The sequence below is a fragment of the Pristis pectinata genome, chromosome 4 (assembly GCF_009764475.1).
Source record: "Pristis pectinata isolate sPriPec2 chromosome 4, sPriPec2.1.pri, whole genome shotgun sequence".
Lineage (NCBI taxonomy): Eukaryota > Metazoa > Chordata > Chondrichthyes > Rhinopristiformes > Pristidae > Pristis > Pristis pectinata.
Genome location: NC_067408.1, coordinates 88,895,340 through 88,917,244, shown reverse-complemented (window position 1 = coordinate 88,917,244; position 21,905 = coordinate 88,895,340). Strand labels below are relative to the sequence as shown.

The 21,905-nt window shown below is 37.4% G+C and overlaps 1 protein-coding gene across 1 annotated transcript in view; it reads right to left on the bottom strand.

Annotated features, from left to right (window-relative positions):
• The window catches only part of kdm6a (lysine (K)-specific demethylase 6A), a 167,135-nt gene that overhangs the window by 13,253 nt on the left and 131,977 nt on the right, over positions 1-21,905 (bottom strand). The window contains 8 exon segments of the mRNA XM_052013319.1: positions 277-391; positions 5,450-5,598; positions 9,194-9,268; positions 9,359-9,426; positions 9,827-10,032; positions 12,141-12,246; positions 12,535-12,664; positions 17,057-17,838. Of these exon segments, the coding sequence (XP_051869279.1) occupies positions 277-391; positions 5,450-5,598; positions 9,194-9,268; positions 9,359-9,426; positions 9,827-10,032; positions 12,141-12,246; positions 12,535-12,664; positions 17,057-17,838 (1,631 nt within the window).

Sequence of the window (21,905 nt, the reverse complement as noted above, 5' to 3'; positions counted from 1 at the left end):
AACAGAAACCATATAGTTTTGCAACTGCAACAAGATGGAATAGTTGGGATCAAATACTTCCATTTCCCTATAAGGATGACCCACTCTTGCAATTCTCAGTTTGCACTTGCCTCATCTTGTCAAAGATCACAAAAAAACACTTCAGAGAAGATGAAATATTTTTGGCATGTTTGCCATGGGCTTCCAATGTAATTACTCAATTACATTTTCACTACATTTTCAGAATTAAAAATACACTTTATCTAGTATCTCTTTTTACAACAAAAATATTCTTACTTTTCGCAGAAGTCATTCATAACTGCCCAGTATGATTCAGGTACAGCAAACCATTCACAATCTCCAGGACCTATATTAATGTTAACAGAGCAGAAATTGTTGTTTTCTTGATGACCTATAATCAAAGATAAAACACTGTTAAATTGCAAAAAGAAATAAGTTCAAATTAAAACCACATTTTCCATTTTTCAAGCTACTTAATAATATTTTTCCATCATGATCTTTAGAATTATACAACTAATTTACAGATTTACAGAACCTTTAATACCCCCTTCAAAGGAGTGAATATTCAAGATCAATTTTCAATATATTTCTATTTTACCTGTTAGAAGAACTGGCATTCATTTTACAGGAGGGACCAACAAGGTACAATTTTGCTTAAAGAAACCCCAATTTGTTATTCTATCAAAGTGCATGCATGAAACAATGTTCAATGAAACTACAGAATATGCATCTGCATTTTTAACTCAATGGAAGTTTATTCTTGCTTAAATACGAAGACTATAACTGTACACAGTCTCACCAATGCCCTGTAAAGATGCATGAAACCTTTCCTACACGTCTGCTCCCACTATCTTCTCAGGTAATTCCAGATTGCAACCTCCTTCTGGAGAAAAAAAATTCTTTCTTGGATCCCCAAATAATTTTGTGTTGCACATTGCAACCTGAATGACTCAATATTGAATTTTACAAATTAAGATATCTTGCCCTTTCTTTCTGTTGATATCAGTACTGGTTATTTTTGCTTGTCATCTCTTTTTTCTTTCATTTGTATATTCTGGCCTGCTGCATATCCCAGCAGGCCAGCCAAACAACAACATATTACATAGACAACGGAACTTAATTGGCCCTTAACGGCCACATTTTTAACCCCATCAAGAAATTCCCTTTGATCTGAAATGTTAACTGTTCCTATTTCCACAGATGTTGCCTGACCTGCTGAGTTTTCCAGCAGATTCTATTTTTATTTCAGATTTCCAGCACTTGCAGTTTTCTTGATTCCCATTTTTGATTAAAATGTTTCCTTACTCTGACTCTATTTGTTGAATCTGCCTGCCCACCCTCCTTTGTTTGGCACTAGTGCCTTCTCCTTTCTCTTCGCTTTCCAACATAGATGCTGCTCCTCTAATTGGTTTGGCTTGGGAAATCTATAAATCTGAACTAGCAAAAAAAATGACAGCACAAGTAAGAGACTTGCAGGGAAACTTGGAAGTATGGCACATATATCGTATTAACATTCTTGCTTATTTGGATGAGAGAGGACACATTCTTGGGAGAGACTGAAGTCCCCAAAATGAAATGAAACATGCATCAGAGTGAAACAGCATGGAAACAGGCCATTTAGCCCACCACATCCACACTGCCTGTAGTCTTCCATGTGGTTTAAGTGCTCGTCTAGACACTTCTTAAATGCTGTCAGCAACTCTGCTTCCACCACTCTCTCCAGCAGTGCATTACAAATACCCACCACTCTCTGGATGAGAAAGGTCCCCTCAGATCCCCTCTAAATCTCTTCCCCTTACTGTAAATCTATGTCAAGTTTTATTCACCTTTGATAAGGAGAAATGTTTCCTGTCATCCATCCTATCTATACTCCTCATACTTCTATATACCTCCATCACGTCCCCACTTATTCAACCCAGAGAAAACCGACCCAGCCTCTCCAGTCTCTCCTAATGACAAAAAAAACTTAATCATATGCAACATCCTGGTGAATCTCCTCCGCACCCTCTTCGGTATAAACACATCTTTCCTGTAGTACGGCGACCAGAACTCAGGCAGTATTCCAGCTGAGGTCTGCCTCATGCCTTATGAAATTGGAGTTCAATGCCCCGACAAATGAAGACCACTATCCCACATGCCTTCCTAACCACTTTATCAACTTGTGCTGCTACCTTCAAGGACTTTTGAATTTGCACACCAAGATCCTTCTGTTCCTCAATATTCCCTAGCCTCATCAGTACCCCCAAAAAGTGGCACCTCACATTTATATAGATTGAATTCCATCTGGCATCTCTCAGCCCATTTCACCTACACATTGATGTCACCCTATAACCTCAGACTACCACAAACAGCTACTACAACACCAATCCCCATGTCACCGGCAAACTTACTAATCATACCACCTACATCTGCATCCAAATCATTCACATATGTTACAAACAGCAAGAGTCCCAGCACGGAATCATGTGGAACACTACCAGTCACAGGCCTCTGATCACAAAAACAGCCCTACACCTCCATCCTCCATCTCCTATTGCTAAGGCAATTTCAGATCCAGTTTGCCAACTTGCCCTGGATCCCATGGGACTCAACCTATTGGATCAGTTTCCAAAGTGGGACCTTGTGAAAAGCCTTACTGAAGTCTATGCAAACCACATCCAACATACTGCCCCCATCAATACATTTGTCACCTCCCCAAAAAATTCCATTAAATTGGTTAGACAAGATCTGCCTTTGACAAAGCCATGCTGGCCATCTCTGACCAGAACCTGTCTTTCCAAGTGATCATTAATCCTGTATTAATCATTTACATGGAAAGTACTGCAGTTTTATGACATGTTGCCAAAAAAGGACATCAAATTGAATGGCAGGAACATAAAGAAACTGAATTTTAAATTCTCTTGAAGCTATGACAATCCAGACAAGTTCATCACATTTCTGAACATTGTAAATGGTGAAGGAGGTACTGAGGGGTCATCTGGGTAGTATTCTTTTCTTATTGACATATTTCTGATAAGGTTAAGCCAGATAAACATTGGTCAAGGGCACTCATCATAAGACAACATATCTTTATTGGTCACATGTACATTGAAACACAGTGTTTCTTTTGCATCTTTTGCGTAGAGTGTTCTGGGGGCAGCCCGCAAGTGTCGCCACGTTTCCAGCGCCAACATAGCATGCCCACAAGTTTCTAACCTGTATGCCTTCAGAATGTGGGAGGAAACCGGAGCACCTGGAGGAAACCCACGCAGACATGAGGAGAACGTACAAACTCCTTACAGACAGCGGCCGGAATCAAACCCAGGTCGCTGGCACTGTAAAGCGTTACGCTAACTGCTACACTACCATGCCAGCCACGGCCAAACATACTGTAGCTGGCACAACAACATCACTCTTAGAGTCCCTGCAGTTATGACATGTTGTGAAAAAAGGTCATCAAATTGAATAGCAGGAACATAAAGAAACTGAATTTTAAATTCTATTGAAGCTACAACAATCCAGACTGAATAACAGGAATCGAGAGAAATAAACTATTTGCCTGATCAAAGTCAATGATGAAGCAACCACATACATTTAACACAAAATGCTCCAGAGATTCCTATAGCAAAGTGGTGCTTGTGAACTAAAAAAGAACAGAAATGTTCAGCAAGCCAGGCCATATCGAAAGGAAGGGAATCTGAGCACATCCTACTGAATATTCCCAGCATTTTCTGTTTTTAATTTAGATTTCCAACATCTGCAGTTTTATTGATATTCTCTTTGGTGCCTGTCATCACTGAGCACCAACAATTAATACACAAGCTGGCAATGGTTATGACTCCAGGTACTGCCCAGGAGGACATAAGACTTTCTCACTGCCAGCCACTGATCTCAGCATTGCTGGATACATATACGGTGAATGTGCTCTTGAATTCTCACTACATATCTAGTGTGGAAATTGAAATTTATTAGTGTGGGTGCTACTTAAAAAGAGAAGTTGAATAGAGAATATTAGTATAAATGGTCCTTCTGTAATTTTGAATCCTTTCCGTAAAGCAGGGATAATTTCCAATCAACTTTCAATAATCAAGTCACAAAAACAATATCTTCAACTGGTAAATTGCAAGGGCTAAAATCTCCTATTTGGACCACATGGAATAAAAGAATGAACAAGGGAAAGAAATAGTCATGAGCAAAGGAGAAAGATAATGATTGCTTGCAACATTCCGTTAAACAAGGCTTTCAAAACAGTTAATCCACTCTGTTAAAAAAAATGTTATGGATGAACCACTAAACTGTTGAATGATATTGCGTAATAATCCCAACAGTATTAAATCTGTGACTTATCGAATTTTCACACATCTATTCCCTGAATGGACGATAAAATCTTGCCAACCTCTGAGGTCTGGCTAAACGGCCTATAATTTCCTATCTTTTGCCTCCCTCCCTTCTTAAACACAGGTGTCACATTTGCGATTTTCCAATCCTCCTTGACTCCAATGATTCTTGAAAGATTCCTCCACAATCTCTTCAGCTACCTCTTTCAGAACTCTGGGGTGTAGTCCATCTGGTCCAGGTGACTTATCCACCTTCAAGCTTTTCAGCTTCCCCAGCACCTTCTCCTTGGTAATGGCCACTACACTCATCTCTGCCCTCTGACTCTCTTGAATACCTGGCATGTTACTGGCATCTTCCACTGTGAAGAATAACGCAAAGTACCTATTCAGTTCCTCCACCATTTCTCTGTTCCCCATTACTACTCCTCCAGCATCATTTTCCAGTGGTTCAATGTCCACTCTTGTTTCTCTCTTACCATTAAGTGCCTGTGATTTATTACTGACTGTTCTCTATCTTCCTCCAGTATACCTCTACTCTTAACTTTGCAATGAATTGTTACTCCTTTATAAACATACTGCCATTTGTCAATTAGACATATCATAATTATACAATTCCACAATTATATCCCATCCTCATTCTGAATGGTTTCATCATTTGTATATTTGCTTTATGGTTATTTAAGCCCTTACCATTTCTAGTTATTTGCTAGCTGTTTTCCACCAAAGCTATTTTGAAGATAGTTCAGAAAATCAACTTGTAACAGTTGAGCAGTATTATAAAAGACAATAATTTTGCACTTCAGTCCATTTCATTGTTCAAATATAAAAGCTGTTTGTTACAGATTTCATACTCCACTCAGTGAATAGAAAAAAAATAGTGGAGTATGGATAACCACGAAGAGATGTAAAATTCACTTATTTGGTGATATTTAAACTCGGTCATAAACAAAACTGAAATATCTTCCAATTTCTGTTGTTGTATATAAATCAATATATTTAGGAACACATGAATGCACATTACGAATCTGTAGTGAAAATGACTAATTCCAGAACAAAACAAGATAGTTTACTTCACCTCCTGTTTAGCTACTTCAAACAATCACTAATTTTACCAACCACATAATTCCACTGACCTGGAGTCCTGCTTCCTGGAACTTTCATGTACAGCTGGACCGTATTCATTCCAAGAATAGTATGGCCCACGTGGCTCAACAGGTTTCCTGCTGAGACCACACGTACAAAGGCAGGCAATTTTGTTAATTCATGAAGTTGTGATTTCCACCTGAAGCAAGAGCAACAAATGTCTAACAGTGCAACTAAATACATACATCAACAATGGCTTTAAAATGATCTGTGCAGTTAGAAACATACATATTAATTCAGCTATATGCTCGTATCATTTATGCACAAGTTCTTTGCCATCATATCTTTCAACTAAATCGCTCTTCTTGGACGAAGGAATCAGCAACCTTCCAGGGAACCTACTGGTCATTTTTCACGTTGAAGCAAAGAAAGTGAATAATACTAGGCTTCACAATAAAACAGGGTCACCGATTCCCAGGCTAGCCTTCTGTCTTCACTGTTGCTACCTGGTTAAAACTGTGTGTATGACAGTGGATTCTATTTCATTGGTATAGAGAACTGAAACATTCATTATTTCACTTCTTTTGAGAGCACAGGAATAGGCAATGCTACTATTGTCCTGACTGAGATTCAATAATTCAGAGCAGACCACATGTCAACTTGGTATCTTCCTGATTTGCATCATTCAGTTATGATTTCAATGCAATACATTTCCCCACTGAACTATCAAAGAAAGTTTTGCCCTTCACAAAGTCAGGCCATTCCAAAGCACTTTACAGCCTACTGAACACTGCAAAGTCCCACATGGAGAATTGTAATAATGACTGATAATCTTGATTAAATAATGTAAAGCTAGTTGTATGATAAATATTGGGCACAATTTAATGCCCTATCTTAAAGACAGCAACAAAGATAATTGGGGTTCGCTCAAAAAAGTTTTAAAATTGGTCTCCTCCTCAGTGAGAGGCTTTCCAAATTTACTTAACTAAAATTTTCATTGCCTTCAACTCTTAACATTTATCAAATTCACAGAGTTATGGCAATTGCTCTCAAGTACTGGAGCATCAACTCTCAGGGAACACCAAGTACTATCTCAGGGAACACCAAGTACTATAAAGGTGGAACATAGAATTCAAGTTTTGGTCTTAATACTTCAAAGATTAAGTACTTTCCCACAGGAGGAAGAGAAGCATTACACAGCCTCAAGGAGAATGCCAGTTAAAATGATCTTCCAGAAAATTCACATCTGTTTTGTAAGTTATTCAAATATAGTAAAAAGACAAAATTTTTGAGATTAACTTTCATGTGTGAGATTATTAGCTTGTCAACTTTTCGATGCAACCGCCTGCCCAACATGGAACAGATTAACAAAATGCAAGGTTGGTAGGGCTTGCATTAAATCTGTGATTCTTTTTCAATTGATTTCTGGTTGGCAACAAGTATTTAGTCTCTGGTAATTCAAAATCATTTTTCATAATGCCTCGTATCCTTGGGGCAAAGACGACCAGACAACACTAGAAAGCATAGTAATTAAAAAGACAGACTTCAATCAGAAAGAAACCAACAATAATGGACCAATGAAGTTGATGATGATTTGCAAATCAAAACACTGCATCAACCTAGCTAACTTTGTGTCAAATTAAGCAGACAACTTGAAAAAATAATTTGAATTTATGGTAGTGATAATTTAAGAGAAACTCTAATGAGCACCCTTGGACCTTTACCCCTTTAGGGATAAGAGTAAAAAGAACTTCCGAATTACCATTACCATTCTCTGACTGAGGAGAGAGGAGGCATAACCTGAACTGTCTCCAGTAAAAAGAACTTCAGAAACACATTGAAAATGTAATGCAACTTAAGGGAAACTAGCACACACAAGTTTGCACACTGTTTTCAAGAGAATCTGATTCTGACACAAATAGCTGTAATGTGCAGGAACTTATTTTGATGGAAGCACTGGAGGTAGAACATTCTGGTGTATGTCATTTGTTAACTTGGAACATCATTTTAGATAAAGGTGTTGGAGACCCAGTGAAATCAGATTCCATCTCAGTTTGCAGTTTGTCTAACCTATCATTTACCGTGCTTTTTACTTAGTGGAAAGAATCAGTCCAAAATTATTTGCGAACAGGAATATTTACACAAAATAAGTTAGTCAAACAAAAGATGGTGTGATTTGGGGCAGTCAATAGCACTTGGAGATTTGGTCAAAATATCTCATTTCCAATAGTTTTTAACAAGATATAACCAAATTAAAGATATAGTATAGAAAAACACATGTGCCTAATGTACAAATTAGTACAAAAACTTCCCCAAATGCCAGAATAGGACACCTGAAACAAGAAATCCAAAAACTAATCACATACAGAAGAGCCTCAAATGATGTAACATGTGGGCAGTTCAGAAATTGTTTGCCATGAAACTCCACAAAAGGCTTTGCCCCCACTCTTGACATCCATTGAAGCAGTCTAGATTTTTCAGTGCAGAGGGATCTTAGCGGGTCTAAAGATAAGGCATTCCCCATTTAATACAGATGGGGCAATATTTTTTTCTCAGAAGATTATGGTTCTTTGGAACTGTTCCTCAAGTTGCAGCAGAAGCAGAGGCAGATTCTTGATAAGGGAGTAAAAGATTACCGGCTATAGGTATGATTACTAAATTGAGGTTACAATCAGATCAGCAAGCAACCTACTCCTGTTCCTAATTCGTACCTTTCTACATTTCTGCATGTCGCTGGCATTCAGAATTAATAAAATAATAATTAAAAATCAAGAACTAATAATACGACAAAATACTTCAAATAATTAAAAATATTAAACCAAAAGCAAATATTTAAACAGAAGTAACTTGTTCTTTTTGACTATGCATTCTATAATCCCCAGTCAAATGAATGGAGTTGCAGATTCTGCACCACATTTAACCTCGCTCAAGATACGATAGCAGATTTTCCCAGAATAAGGGCTGGGGAATTTCAGTTTCCTGCAGAGTTCAGCAATGGAACATCTATGCAAATTGGTGGCATTGCTCAGAATCGAATTTGGGACTTCAGTATTGGCAAAGATGTTCTTAAACTCACTGGCAGTTACAGTGAGAAATGGGAGCAGTTCCACGTGGAACTGACAGCTAAACCAGGGCTACAATTATTTCCAACTGCATAAAATTTTTACTGCCTGGCACAAGACACTTTTGGTAACATATTTGGAAATTAGTTGCTGTTTTTGCTATTTGTTTATTCAATGTGATGTTATTTACACTTTCCTATACAGAATATCACTCTCATAGGTAGTGCATTCCAGGTACCTGCCACTCTCATATTCCCTCTAAACCTCTTCCCCCGACCCTAAAATCTCTGTCCTGTAGTTTTATCCACCTCTGATATGATTATCAAGCAGTCACCAACTGATCCCCCAGATGGCAGCAATAGCACTTGTGTTACCTGGATTTTCTTGATCTACACACTACATATACATCCCCCTTGTTCTCCCCCACATCTCTCACATTTTCCATGCTTGCTGCCTATTGCCAATAATTTCTATTTTTCTTTCAGTATCTCTATAGTTTGTCCCAAATATTACAAAAATAACCTTAAAATATTAGTTCCTCACCCTTTTGCCTATTGATGTAGGATTTGAGTACCTCACAAACACAGCTGCATTAATACTGGTGGCCCTTTTCTAGTTACATTCTTCTGGTATCATATTTATAAACTTTATTAAGATGGCTAAGCATCAAATGTCACTTTTTATTATTCAAAGCAGGTTTTTAAAGCCACACAAAAAAAGACAAAGACTTACTTTTTCTCATCTGACAAATCAATGTTGGTCCCAAATTTAATGGTTTTAAATGGACCTCTCCTCTTTTTGCTACCACTGTTTTAAAAAAAAGAAAAGTGACCAATGTAAGTGTTATCAAAATGCTTATTTCTTAAACTTTTATGATCAGTGAATGGAAAAACTTACTTATCAGAAGATGTGGATTCACTATCCGATTGGTCTTTATTATGGCTATTCTTTTTCTCATTTTCTTCCTGTGAGTAAAGGAATGTTAATTACAAACTGATATGTGTGCCCCATCTAATAATATCTGAACTGCCAATTTTATCCTCACAATCAGGTAATTCATATTGAAGAATTACAAAAGATTTGTGAAAACATTCCCTAGCAAAAACATTCACTTAGTATATTTAGGATATTTATTCTATATTACATGGCCGAAATTCTTTAATTGGATATTATTCACTGTGCCTAGAATGAGATACAAGTTTCTGAAATCATATATATAGACATTATACTTCTACAAAAGAAACACAACAGCATTTTTAGTAATTAAAACACAGACTAATAAAGGATAGGATCTAATGGAAATGAGGAAAATAGCAAAATGTTTTGCTATGAGCTACATTCAGTCTCTGACGGTGGAAAACTAACCCGCAATGATTCCTGGAATGATGAGGCCTGGTATTGTGCATATTTGGCAATTGTGGTGTGTGATCTGCTACTCTCACAGCGCCAAATCTTCTTCGTTCCAGTGGAGTCCCAGTTTTCATCTGCTGGCTGCAATAATTGTGTCCGCACCTCTACTAAATGTTCGTTGTTTGCTTCTACCAAAGTCTTAGTGGAAAATAGACCTAGGTCTAAAACAAAACTTTTTATCAAAGATTGATTTTGTACACAATAACTATTGCAAGAATTATGAAAACTGAACTTCCCCAAAACACAGAATTCATTATAAAAAACTGCAGCATTTATTTCAGGACAGCAGGGGACACAGTAGCAATAAAGAAGAAATGACAATTGGCCGCATTCCTCCCGGGAAGCAGGGGGATAGGGCAGGAATGCGTGTACTCCTTTGATGTATTTATATAAATTGGGAGGTCAAATCTAACTGGGTCCAAGTTTCCTTGTTTAATTTTAGAACAGTGTTTTAATGAAAGCCTTTGCCGTTGGTTACAAGTGCATAATTTCAAATTATGTCAACTGACAACATAAGTAGCATTTCCGAGGCAGAGCATCGCAGCAACTTCAGAAAACAAATACAATCAAACCTTGTCATATCACAATGAAAAATTCTCTGAAGACTGTTCTCTACATGAGTCATGAGAGAAAAGTTACATTGGACTTATCAAATTTTTGATCCAAATGAGAAAGGTAACGGGGACACAAAATAATTTCAAGGCTTTTGTCTGGTAAACAATCATATAGTTGATATTGAGAATTCACTGCCATATTTAAAAAGTGATTTTTTTTAATAATCCAATGGAATCTTTTGGAAATAGTTATAATGCAGAAGTTGCCTAAATATAAATTATAATAATTAATAGGTTCTACCGCTTTCTGTCTCTCTGCAATTTATACATTGTTTAAGTTTGCCCTTTGAATTGTTTGAATGAAGTTACAGAAAATACTGCTATTTCTTAACTTTGGTCTGCTCCTGATGCAGGTGTTTTAAGCAATGTGTGTGCTGGAATCATTCAAGGTTTTCTCTTCCGAATTGAAAGACTCTTGGTTATGCAGTCTAGGTTTCTTTTGCCCCTTTCCTGGTAATGACCTCATAAGGCCCAAGCTTTTAAAAAAGTCAAAAGAGCAGGACAAATAATTTCATCCCCTGGTCAGACAATTTGTACCATATCTGTCACGGATATCAGGACGATAAATTTTGATAGTTGTTGTGTATGCATATACTAGCAAATACTGGTCAAGCTCAAAGGCAAGACAAAATACAGATTAAAAAAAAGTTCCTCATATATAAAGTATTTCTTGCCTCAACCTGCCAATAAATCTACTAACTTCTTTGCAGCAGCATTTATTTTAATAAGCTCATTGCTGCTACTTTTGGCGGCCATGTGAGATTACTATTAACTTTCCCTGTTGCTTGGGATATGTTTCAAGATACAATAGGATACAATCAGCAAAACTGAAATTCTACTGGAAAATGAGCATTCACTTTTGCTGATGGTATTCTACTTACATAAACAATTTTCTCAGTGTGGGCTGAAACTGTCAACTTCACTGCAAATCACATTGCAAGAGTGTTGACAGGACCAGTGACAACAATGAAGAAATCTCTAACCGAGACAATCCACTTTTATATTGTCAAATTATTTAGTTTCAACAAAACATACTCAGGATCATTTTTGGAAGTATATATACAAATTTGTTATTGACAGAGTAGCAGGAAATGCAAGAAAAGGAGTACTTAAGTAGCAACAATCCTCATGGTTCTCACACTACCTGTAGAAAAGTTTAGCTCAGAAACAAAATCAAACTTAAGGAGTTAGAATTCTGAGGTTAAAAACAACCTGCTGGAGGAATTCAGTGGGTCAGGCAGCATCTGTGGAGGAAAAGTGAAAGCTGACACTTCGGGTTGAGACCCTGCAGCAGGACCTAACATCCTGATACACATCTCAACCCGAAGCATGGACTATCCCTCAACCTCCACAGATGCTGCCTGACCAACTGATTTCCTCCAGCATTTTGATTTTTGCTCCAGATCCCACCATCTGCAGATTCTTGTGTCTCTAGCATTCTGAGCCGATGTATGATATGCACAATTAAAGGAGAGATTCTAAGTTACTTTCTAATAAAAGTTCACTTTTGTTTAGACTTACTGATAAAATTGTTAGTAAGTTGCGTTAAACAAACTTGCACAGAGCAACTAATAACTCAAGAACCAATGTTCAAAGGAGGAACAAGGTTAAAAATGAAGATTATCACTGTATTACATTCAGATTACCAGACCTACCTAGCTTGAGAGCCCCAGCAAGGCCACGGATTACAGTGACAGGGTTGTTGGGATTCGTACAGAACTGATGAAGTGGAGGAAAGAAAGCATCACGCTTGTTCTCTAACTGCACAAAGAAAAGCTTTATATTAGGTGTTAAAAATGAAAATTGAGCTTCACACTATCTAGTTTATGGTTATATGCAAGAAATTAAAATAACTGTTTTTCCAATTGTTTTGTATGCTTTAATAACTGTTGGAAAAGATAACTGTTAATTTAATATTGTATAGAACTAAGTTAACAGTAGTTTTAGGTTACAAATACAAGAGTGTTTTCATGTGCCAATTAGAAGCTAGTGCAGAAATATATATATATTTTACTGGTCAGTTAAACTAGTACCTTATGTTCTACTTACATAAATACTAGGTGTAGGAGGGTTTAGCTTGTCCTTTGGCAGTGGTGGATAGGGTGGTGGTAGTGGTCGAGGAGGTGGACACTTGTCGAGTAAAATGCTACTATTAGATAAACCATTTCTCCCCAGATTTCTGAAAAATAGGTATTATTTGTCACATTCCATTCGTTAACCCCTTTACACCAGGTATACATAACCCAAAGTTAAATTTAGTGCCATAAAGATATCATCCAGAAGGCTTTTGCTTGTGTGATATGACGTTGACCAAACAGAACAAAAATTACAAATTATAAATGGAAACCTTGATCAAGCCCAGTTGCCCAAAATTTGCACAAAAAGCAGATTTAACATTTTTGTTCATATTCACAGTTGATACTTAATTAACATACAAAACTAATGTATACACAATAGATACAATGGTCTCAATAACTTTAAATATTTCATTCATCATAAATAAAATCACATTCCAAAGCTATTCACCTGCAATTTAAAAGATCATTTAACCAGTAATTAATTGTTAAGTGCTTAAGATATTTCCAATATCCAGTATATGGGAGTGACTAAGTGCTACAATGGTCTTTCACCTAGAGAACAAAATTGACTCATCCAAGCTGATTAAAAGACATTCATTCCAAAGTAACAAGAATTTCAGGTAGTATCACTTCCAAGCAGGCAAAGAATGCAGAGATACAGGTCTTACTTGGTACCACTGATATTCACATTTAGAAAAACCATAAGTCTGCCAATAAAAGAAAGTGGGAATGTCATATTCATATACTCTTTTGAAGTGAGAAATGGAAAATTATTGGGACAATTCTGAACTCAAATGTGCAAGTACCCATGTCATACCAACACTGGATATTGATAACAACCATATAGATATGACAATTTATAGTTTGCATTCCCCAACAAAAATGTATTCCAACTCTGAATACAAATTCAAATAGTGAAATTAGTAATTGATTTTAACCATGTTGATTTAGGAAGACCCATCAATAAAGGAATCTCTCAACATGAAAGTCAAACTTTCTGAAATAAAAGTGCATTACATGATTAAAAATCATATTGAAATTAATTATTGCATACACTGCACTACTACCAACATAACAAATGTAATTTAACTTTTCTCCTCCAAAGTAAAAATATTTGTCAAACACAAGTGATAAAACTTACTGAAGGATTCCACAAATTTCATACTTCCTTACAATTTAAGGACTGAACACATTCTAACAAATAATGAAGCTGATAAATTATGGTTTGACAGAAACTATTCATAGAGTTGTACATCTTAGAAACAGGCCCTTCAGCCCACCATATCTATGCCAACCATCACACTTATCAATGCTAATCCCACTTGTCTGCATTAATTCTATATCCCTCTACACCTCGCTCTTTCAAGTACCTGTCCAGGTGCTTCTTAAATGTTGTTACTGTTCCTGCCTCCACCACCTCCTTTAGCAGCTCAATCCAGATACCACCTATTCCGTGTGAAAAATTTACCCCTCAGGTCTCCTTCAAACCTCTTCCCGCTAACCTCAAACTATGCCCTCTTGTTTAGACTCTCCTACCATGAGAAACAGACCCTGGCTACCTACCCAATCTATGCCTCTCATTATTTTAAATTTCTCTATCATGTCACCTCTTCACTCCAGGGAAAAAAGATCCAACCTATCCAATCTCAACTTACAACTCTAGCCCTCCACTCCCGACAACATCCTTGTGAAGACACAAGAGACTGCAGATGCTGAAATCTAGATTTTAAAAAAACTGCTGGAGGAATCCAACTGATGCAGGGTCTTGACCCAAAACATAAACCATCCTTCTACCTCCACAGATGCTGTCTGACCTGCTGAGTTCCTCCAGCAGTTGTTTTTTTGCTCAACTTCCTTGTGTGCACGCTCTCCAACTTAATTGCATCTTTCCTGTAGAGTGGCAACCATAACAGACCAGCCATGTTGCAGCCCCCATAATAAAGCAGCATATCTGCATAAGCTTTTGAAAAAGTTCTGTAACTATAGTTCAGTTTCTACCACTAATAAATTCTCTGGAAACATTTTGCATTTAAAGTAAAAAATTATAGCTGCCCTTGAAAACTAGTACGTTCTTAGAAATCATACAATGCAATGGAAATAAAAATAAGCCGAACCACTGTGGCAAGGTTACAAACAGAGATCCTTTGAATACTTTCCAATGGTCAATTGCAGAGTAAACATAGTGCCCACAAGGCCACTTGACTAGGAAGCAGGACAAAAAACAAACTTTAAGCTTAAAACTATACGCAGACCTCTTCGGCTTGTTCAAACAAACCACTAAGTATTCCCCAGGAAAAAAACTGTTTAAACAAGTTCATATAATCAACATTATAAAATAAATATGAATTAATAAGATTAATTTTCTAAACACAAATTGAAAGGCAAAACAACAATTTTGAAAAGCCTCATGTAAACAGACCAAATGACTCCAATAATGTTGCCCAGAGACCAACTTAAAATGTAATATTTTTTCAAATAAAATAATTTCTTGAAAATACGTAAGTGAATAATACACTAGTTCAAAAACCTTGCAAAAGATATTTCTAAAAGTCAGTGATTACACGATTTCTATTTCATTAATGATGAAGTAGTGATTACCATATTTCAATTAGATTTTGTGTGTTCTACAGTTTCTCAAATTATGTCCTTGCTACAAAAGACAATGTTTTAAAATGTTTGTTAAAACCTCTTGAAAAGACCGCTTAACAAATACATTTAGGTTCGGACTGCAATTAGCCTCCTACATATCATCCATTTTGTGCTTTGAATGAAAACCTGTAACAAATTTAAAAATAAAGAAACATATCATTGTGTAATGTGCATTTAGCTGAAGACAGATCTACCATTACTTCATTAGTGACCGCATCAAACAGTAACAGGTCATGAAGAAATTGAAATTTTCATGATGTTATTACATATAAATATTGAACAATGCAAATTCTTAATCACTTAAACTATTTAAATTATTTGTTTGAGAAATGTATGATTGCATTCAGCTTTATTTGCAGTATTCATTTTGCTAATAGATTCACAGATTCAAAATTATACAGCATGGAAACAGGCCCTTGAGCCTAACTCGTCTATGCTGACTGAGATGTCTAACTAGCCAATCCCATTTGCCTGCATTTGGTCCATATCCCTCAAAAACTTTCCTCCCCATGTACCTGTCCAAATGTTAATTGTACCTCCACCATCTCCTCTGGCAACTCATCCTATATACCCTCCATCCTCTGTGTGAAGAACTTGCCCCTCAGATCTCCTCTAATAGCTTTTAAAATCTTTTCCCTCTCACCTTAAACCTATGCGCTCTAGTTTTAGAGTAGGATTTAAAGTCCTAACTTTTTTTTTTTAAACAGAGCAAAATATTGCCCCTTATCCTTGGGTGTCTCATATAAACCTTGAGATATTTCAAAATTTAGGTGTAAAATTTGCAAACATAGATTTTCATTAAAGGATTCAAAGAGCTTAAAAGAATAACATCTGCAGGAAAAGCCTCAAAATTACTGTTGCAATAGCACTTACAAAAATTTAGATAAGGATTTGCATTTTTTTTTAAAAGACAAGCTTGCCATTTAAATAGATGTTATCTATGAAGCAATAGAGATAACGTTTTAGATCAAAAAACTTCCTACATATTTGTTGAAAAATGTTTATCCTTCAACACTGATTAAAGTCAAAGTTTTATTCTTCCATAGACCTTTGATGTAATAAATACTCGACAATGTATTCCGATTGTTGTTATTAGATGGCCTTTAGATACAGACCAACAAGGAGGCAATTTTTCTACTATTTTATAAAATTTTAAGACTTTTAAAATCCCAAGTAAACAAACCTGAAAATATAAATATTTCAAAAAAGCTCAAGATAGATACACTGTTCTTTTCACCAAATGTAATAACTTGACCTCAGCAAGAAATCATAACTTTGACGACATGGTTGCATATACTTCTGTTCTATGAGAATTTTAGTGCATAAGAAATCACGACAATCCATACCTAGATTCCCCAAATTGCTCACAATCCCATATTTCCCCAATTTCTAGCCCTCACACACTTTCTCTGCACTATTGGTGATGATTTGGGAAACAAGAAATTATGTAAATCAGCTATAGGTTTAATCAGCTATACTAAAAGATCATTAATTTAAAAAGGGGTGACTTGTTCGCCTAGTTAACCCGCGTTACTGCTAATATATTCAGCTCCTCTCCCAATCATTGCAGCTGTTATCCTTCTCATCATCCTCTTCCTCACAAAAATCCCTTTTAAGAGTCTGAACTTGTAGTAAGAGCATCATTATTGTAAATAAATTCAGGAAAAGGCAGATGATTTCATTTAAGCATTTCCAGTTGCGTGTATTATAAAATAAAGCATCTTTCTGACCAATTGGATTCCTTCTTCTTTGATATCTGTAGATTCATCAGTAGAACAGTAACATCCAGTATTTCCTTTCAGAATTTTGGAATAAAACAGAACTTCTAAATAAAGCAAAATTACCTGCATGCCTTTAACACTTCTGATGAACTGGGGTATATAGACACAGAGGTTGAAGATGCAAGTTGAGGACTAGGTTTGTAAGCAGTTAATGGCGGGTCCATTTTACAGGGGCTTTGAGAGTCCTCCCCAACACCTCTTCCATTGACAGTATGTCCCAGTCCACTTTGAGGGCTGTTAAGGCTGGTAACACTATGAGCAGTAGTTTGTTCAGTGGATTTAGGAGACGGTGTTGCAGTAGAAACAGCTGAAGATGGCGAAGAGGCTATTGAATTTTCAGTCTTTGTGTGAACAGCTGGATGGATGTTGTTAATTTTATCACAAGACATGGAACCCCCATTATTATTGGGTTTCCCCATCAACAAGGCCGAGAGCTGAGGATTGTCTGAACTAAGTACACCTGGTGACTTGGACTCTCCATGACTTGAAACAGCATTTGCTATCGCTTGATGGACATGATTAGGAAGTCCTTCTACGCTGGCAGTGCTGTTAAGTGTCCCTCCAGAATGCCTATTTGTTTCAGGGACTATTGATGCATTTCCTGAAGGCTTGCTCTCTTTGGTTAAGGTAATGCCTTGTTGTCCACCTGAGGTAGCAGTATAAGAGGAGAGGTGATTGAGAGCAGCCCCCTGTGTCGTTAGTGAATTGCTAGGCATGGCAGGATGTCCAACCTGATTCTGAATACCAGTGCCAGCTGCCTGGAAATGCTGGGAATGCCCAGTGGAAGAGAGAGGTCGTTCACCATTAGGACCTGCCAAATGTGAACTCTGACCTTTGTTCAGCCCCTGAAAAAGAAACAGAAGACATTTGGGATGTAACACAAATCTCCATTTTTTGGTGCTCTTAATGGATGCACTGTAATTCAATAAGGTTTCATTTATACACTTCATTGGGGCTCATTTGGTACCATAGGAAAGGAACAATGCACATTGAGGTATTTAAACAAAATTATAAATAAATGAGCATTGAACTGCGAGATGGCAACATTTTCACAATATTCAAAAGAGGTGGGAAGTGTGGCTGTAGTTCTCAGGAGCGGATTTATTCTTTCAGTGAGGACGATGTTAGTAGTGCTGATGCAGAGATGGTGCAAAAGGAGGGAAAAACAATTTCAAGGAGCATTTAGGCCCATTAAGGAAGTTTGATAACTAGAAGAGACAAAATGGGGAAAAACTACATTTTTACAGAAAGAATAAAATGTTTACTGTACACATGCCTGGAGAAAAATAGTATTCCTTTTATTTGCCGATTCATTGAATGAATTGATGAACTATTTCAAGGGAAACTTAAGAGTCAATCACATTGGTGGGCCTGGAGTTACATATAGGCAAATTTCCTCCCTAATGGAGCAGATGGGGTTAAGAATAATTCAAGTTTTGTGAGCACTGTTACTACTGACTAGTATTTCTTTTAAGTTCTAGATTCTTAAATGGATTTAAATTCCACAATTGTTCAAGGGTGAACTGGAAGGGCCAGTATCCCTTTGCAGACCAATCAGTAGCTATGGGACACAGATTTAAGATAATTGATTAAAAGATTAGAAGGGAGAAGAGGATTTTTAACATTAGAGTGAAGATGCTTTGGTGCCTCCTAACTGAAATAATGCAAACGGAAACCTTCATTTAGCTTAAGTATAGAAATGTATCCAGTAATAAAGTACTGCTTTAAGTACAAAACAAACTGCTAGAGAAACTCAGCAGGTCAAGCAGCATCTGCGGAGGCAAAGGGATGATCGACGTTGCAGGGCCATGATGCGGGGTCCTGACCAGAAACATCCACAATTCCTTTGCCTCCACAGATACTGCTTGACTAGCTGAGTTCCTCCAGCAGCTTGTTTTGTACTCCAGATTCTAGCATCTGCAGTCTCTTGTGTCTACTACTTTAAGTAGGTGGATATCTTTTTATATTTGGGCAGGAGAAACGGAGATAAAGCAGCAACTTTTATTTGCATTCCTATAATACTTCTAATGCAGAAAACACTGCAAAGTTCTTGACATATATACCAGAAAAATTCTGACTGAACGACACAAGATGTTATCAGTACAAATGACTGAATGCTTGATCAAAGTGTTTTCTCTTAAGGAGTGACTGAAAGAGTAGACAGGCAGAGAGCTTCAGGAGAAATTCCACACAGACACAGTACCAGAGATTAGGATTGAACCCAGGTCACTGGAGCTGTGAGGCAGCAACTCGATCTACTGCACCACTATGCTGTCTTATTTACATAGGATTTGCAATTTAAAAAAGGCAGAACCTCTCACAGCACGGACTATAAAATATTCATCAGGCTTCTCAAAGGAACCCCTACTTTTAGCTACAGTGGAAAAGGGCAGAATCTTTCCCTGCTCCCACCCTGTATTTGCTGATAAGATAACAGACAAGGTACTTATATGAGGAGAAACCTGTAGATGCCATTAACATGGATTTTTTTTCTAATTCTAGTCACCTAGAGGAGGTGCAGAAAGAGTTACTACAATGGTTTGAGGGATTTCACTGATATGGCTAAACTAGGAAAACTGGGGTCATTTTCCTCTGAGCAAAGGAGGTCGAAAGGTGATTTAATAAAGATGTAGAAGATCATGATTGCTTTACATAGAGTGAATAGAGAAAAGCTGTTCCCATTAGTAGAGAGTTCCAGAACCAAGAGACATGCATGTAAAATTTTGCACATAATATACAAGGCAAATGTAAAGAATTTTGCTTTTTCCAAATGCAGAATGCAGTCATGATCTTAAATTTACTACCTGTAGGGGCAGTGGATATGCAACCAGCTGTGCCTTCAAAATAAAGGTGGAAAGGCACTTCTGGAAGGATAATTTAGAAGGTTGTGGCAAAAGAGCAGGAGAATGTGATTTACAACAAACAAAAAACATAAGAAGCACAGATGCTGGAAATCTGCAATATAAATAGAAAATTCCAGAAATACTCAGTAAGTCAGGCAGCATCTGTGGAAAGAGAAACAAGAGTTAAAGTTTCAGGTCTGACACCCTTCATCAAAATTGTTGAAGGGTCTCGGATCTGAAATGTTAACCCCACATTTACAAGTGTGATTTACAGGATTTGTCTACTGGGAGACATAATGGACTTCACAGACTGGATGGCCTCCTCCTGTGCTGTAACTATTCCAAGATTCTATGACCTGATCAAACAAATGAAAGGCAGACAGTACTTCAATAATGTCACTTCAGACAATAACAAACAAAATGTGCAACTTTACATCAATCTAAACCACAACCAGTGGGCTGAACAGGTCAGAGTGGCATGCAAAAGTTTGGGCACCCCTGGTTAAAATTTCTGTTACTGTGAATAGCTAAGTGAGTAAAAGATGACCTGATTTCCAGAAGGCATAAAGTTAAAGATGACACATTTCTTTAATATTTTAAGCAAGATTACTTTTTACTTCCATCTTTTACAGTTTCAAAATAACAAAAAAGGAAAAGGGACTGAAGTAAAAGTTTGGGCACCCTGCATGGTCAGTACTCAGTGACACCCCCTTTGGCAAGTTTCACAGCTTGTAAACGCTTTCTGTAGCCAGCTAAGAGTCTTTCAATTCTTGTTTGAGGGATTTTTGCCCATTCTCCCTTGCAAAAGGCTTCTAGTTCTGTGAGATTCTTGGGCCGTCTTGCATGCACTGCTCTTTTGAGGTCTATCCACAGATTTTTGATGATGTTTAGGTCGGGGGACTGCGGGGGCCATGGCAAAACCTTCAGCTTGTGCCTCTTGAGGTAGTCCATTGTGGATTTTGAGGTGTGTTTAGGATCGTTATCCTGTTGTAGAAGCCATCCTCTTTTCATCTTCAGCTTTTTATTTTTACAGACAGTGTGATGTTTGCTTCCAGAATTTGCTGGTATTTAATTGAATTCATTCTTCCCTCTGCCAGTGAAGTGTTCTCCTTGCCACTGGCTGCAACACAATCCCAAAGCATGATCAGTCCACCCCTGTGCTTAACAGTTGGAGAGGTGTTCTTTTCATGAAATTCTGCACCCTTTTTTTTCCAAATATACCTTTGCTCATTGCGGCCAAAAAGTTCTATTTTAACTTCATCAGTCCATAGGACTTGTTTCCAAATGTTACGGACTCAGTGAATGTCCCTTTAAGATTGTGTGTGTGTGTGTGTGTGTGCGCGTGTGTGTGTGGGGCGTGCTTACGTCAATAGAAGATAAAGGACGTAATGACATTGTTGAAGAAGCAGAAGAAGAAGAGGAAGGAAAGAGAGAGAGAGAAGGGGGGGGAGAGAGAGAGAGAGAGAGAGAGAGAGAGAGAAGGGAGAGAGACACCAGCCTGCTAGTTTTCTCTATCAATGGATGAGAAACAATAACTGTGTCTACCACTGAAATCCATGTATGGAAGTTGGAAGTAATCCGGTGGAGTTCACTTTGTTGCTGACCTGTAGAAGGAAACAGGTATTTGTGTGTGGACAACCACGGTTCGGATGCTTTTCGGGGTGAGGAAGTCACTATCGAGTGAACACTGGAGTGTCGTTTGGGTTCCATCGTGGAACATTTGGATTTCATATTTACTCTCTCTATGTTTCTCTACGTCTACGTCTTATCTTAAGACAACGGTGGTTGTTGAAGAAGCCCTTGCTCATGTTTCACCTTATGGCTTGCGGAACTGAACTTTAAGAATCATTCCTGAACTGGGAGTTTTGGACTTTGCCACACACACACACACACACACACACGAAGAGTTTAGTTTTGGGGTTAACGTTCAAGGTTTAACATTTTTGAATTCTAACATACTAACATTTTTACTTTTATTTTACGTATTATCATAAGTAGTGATTAATAAAATAGTTTTTAACACTGAATCATGCTCAGTGTGTTTCTTTTGTTGCTGGTTCGTGACACAA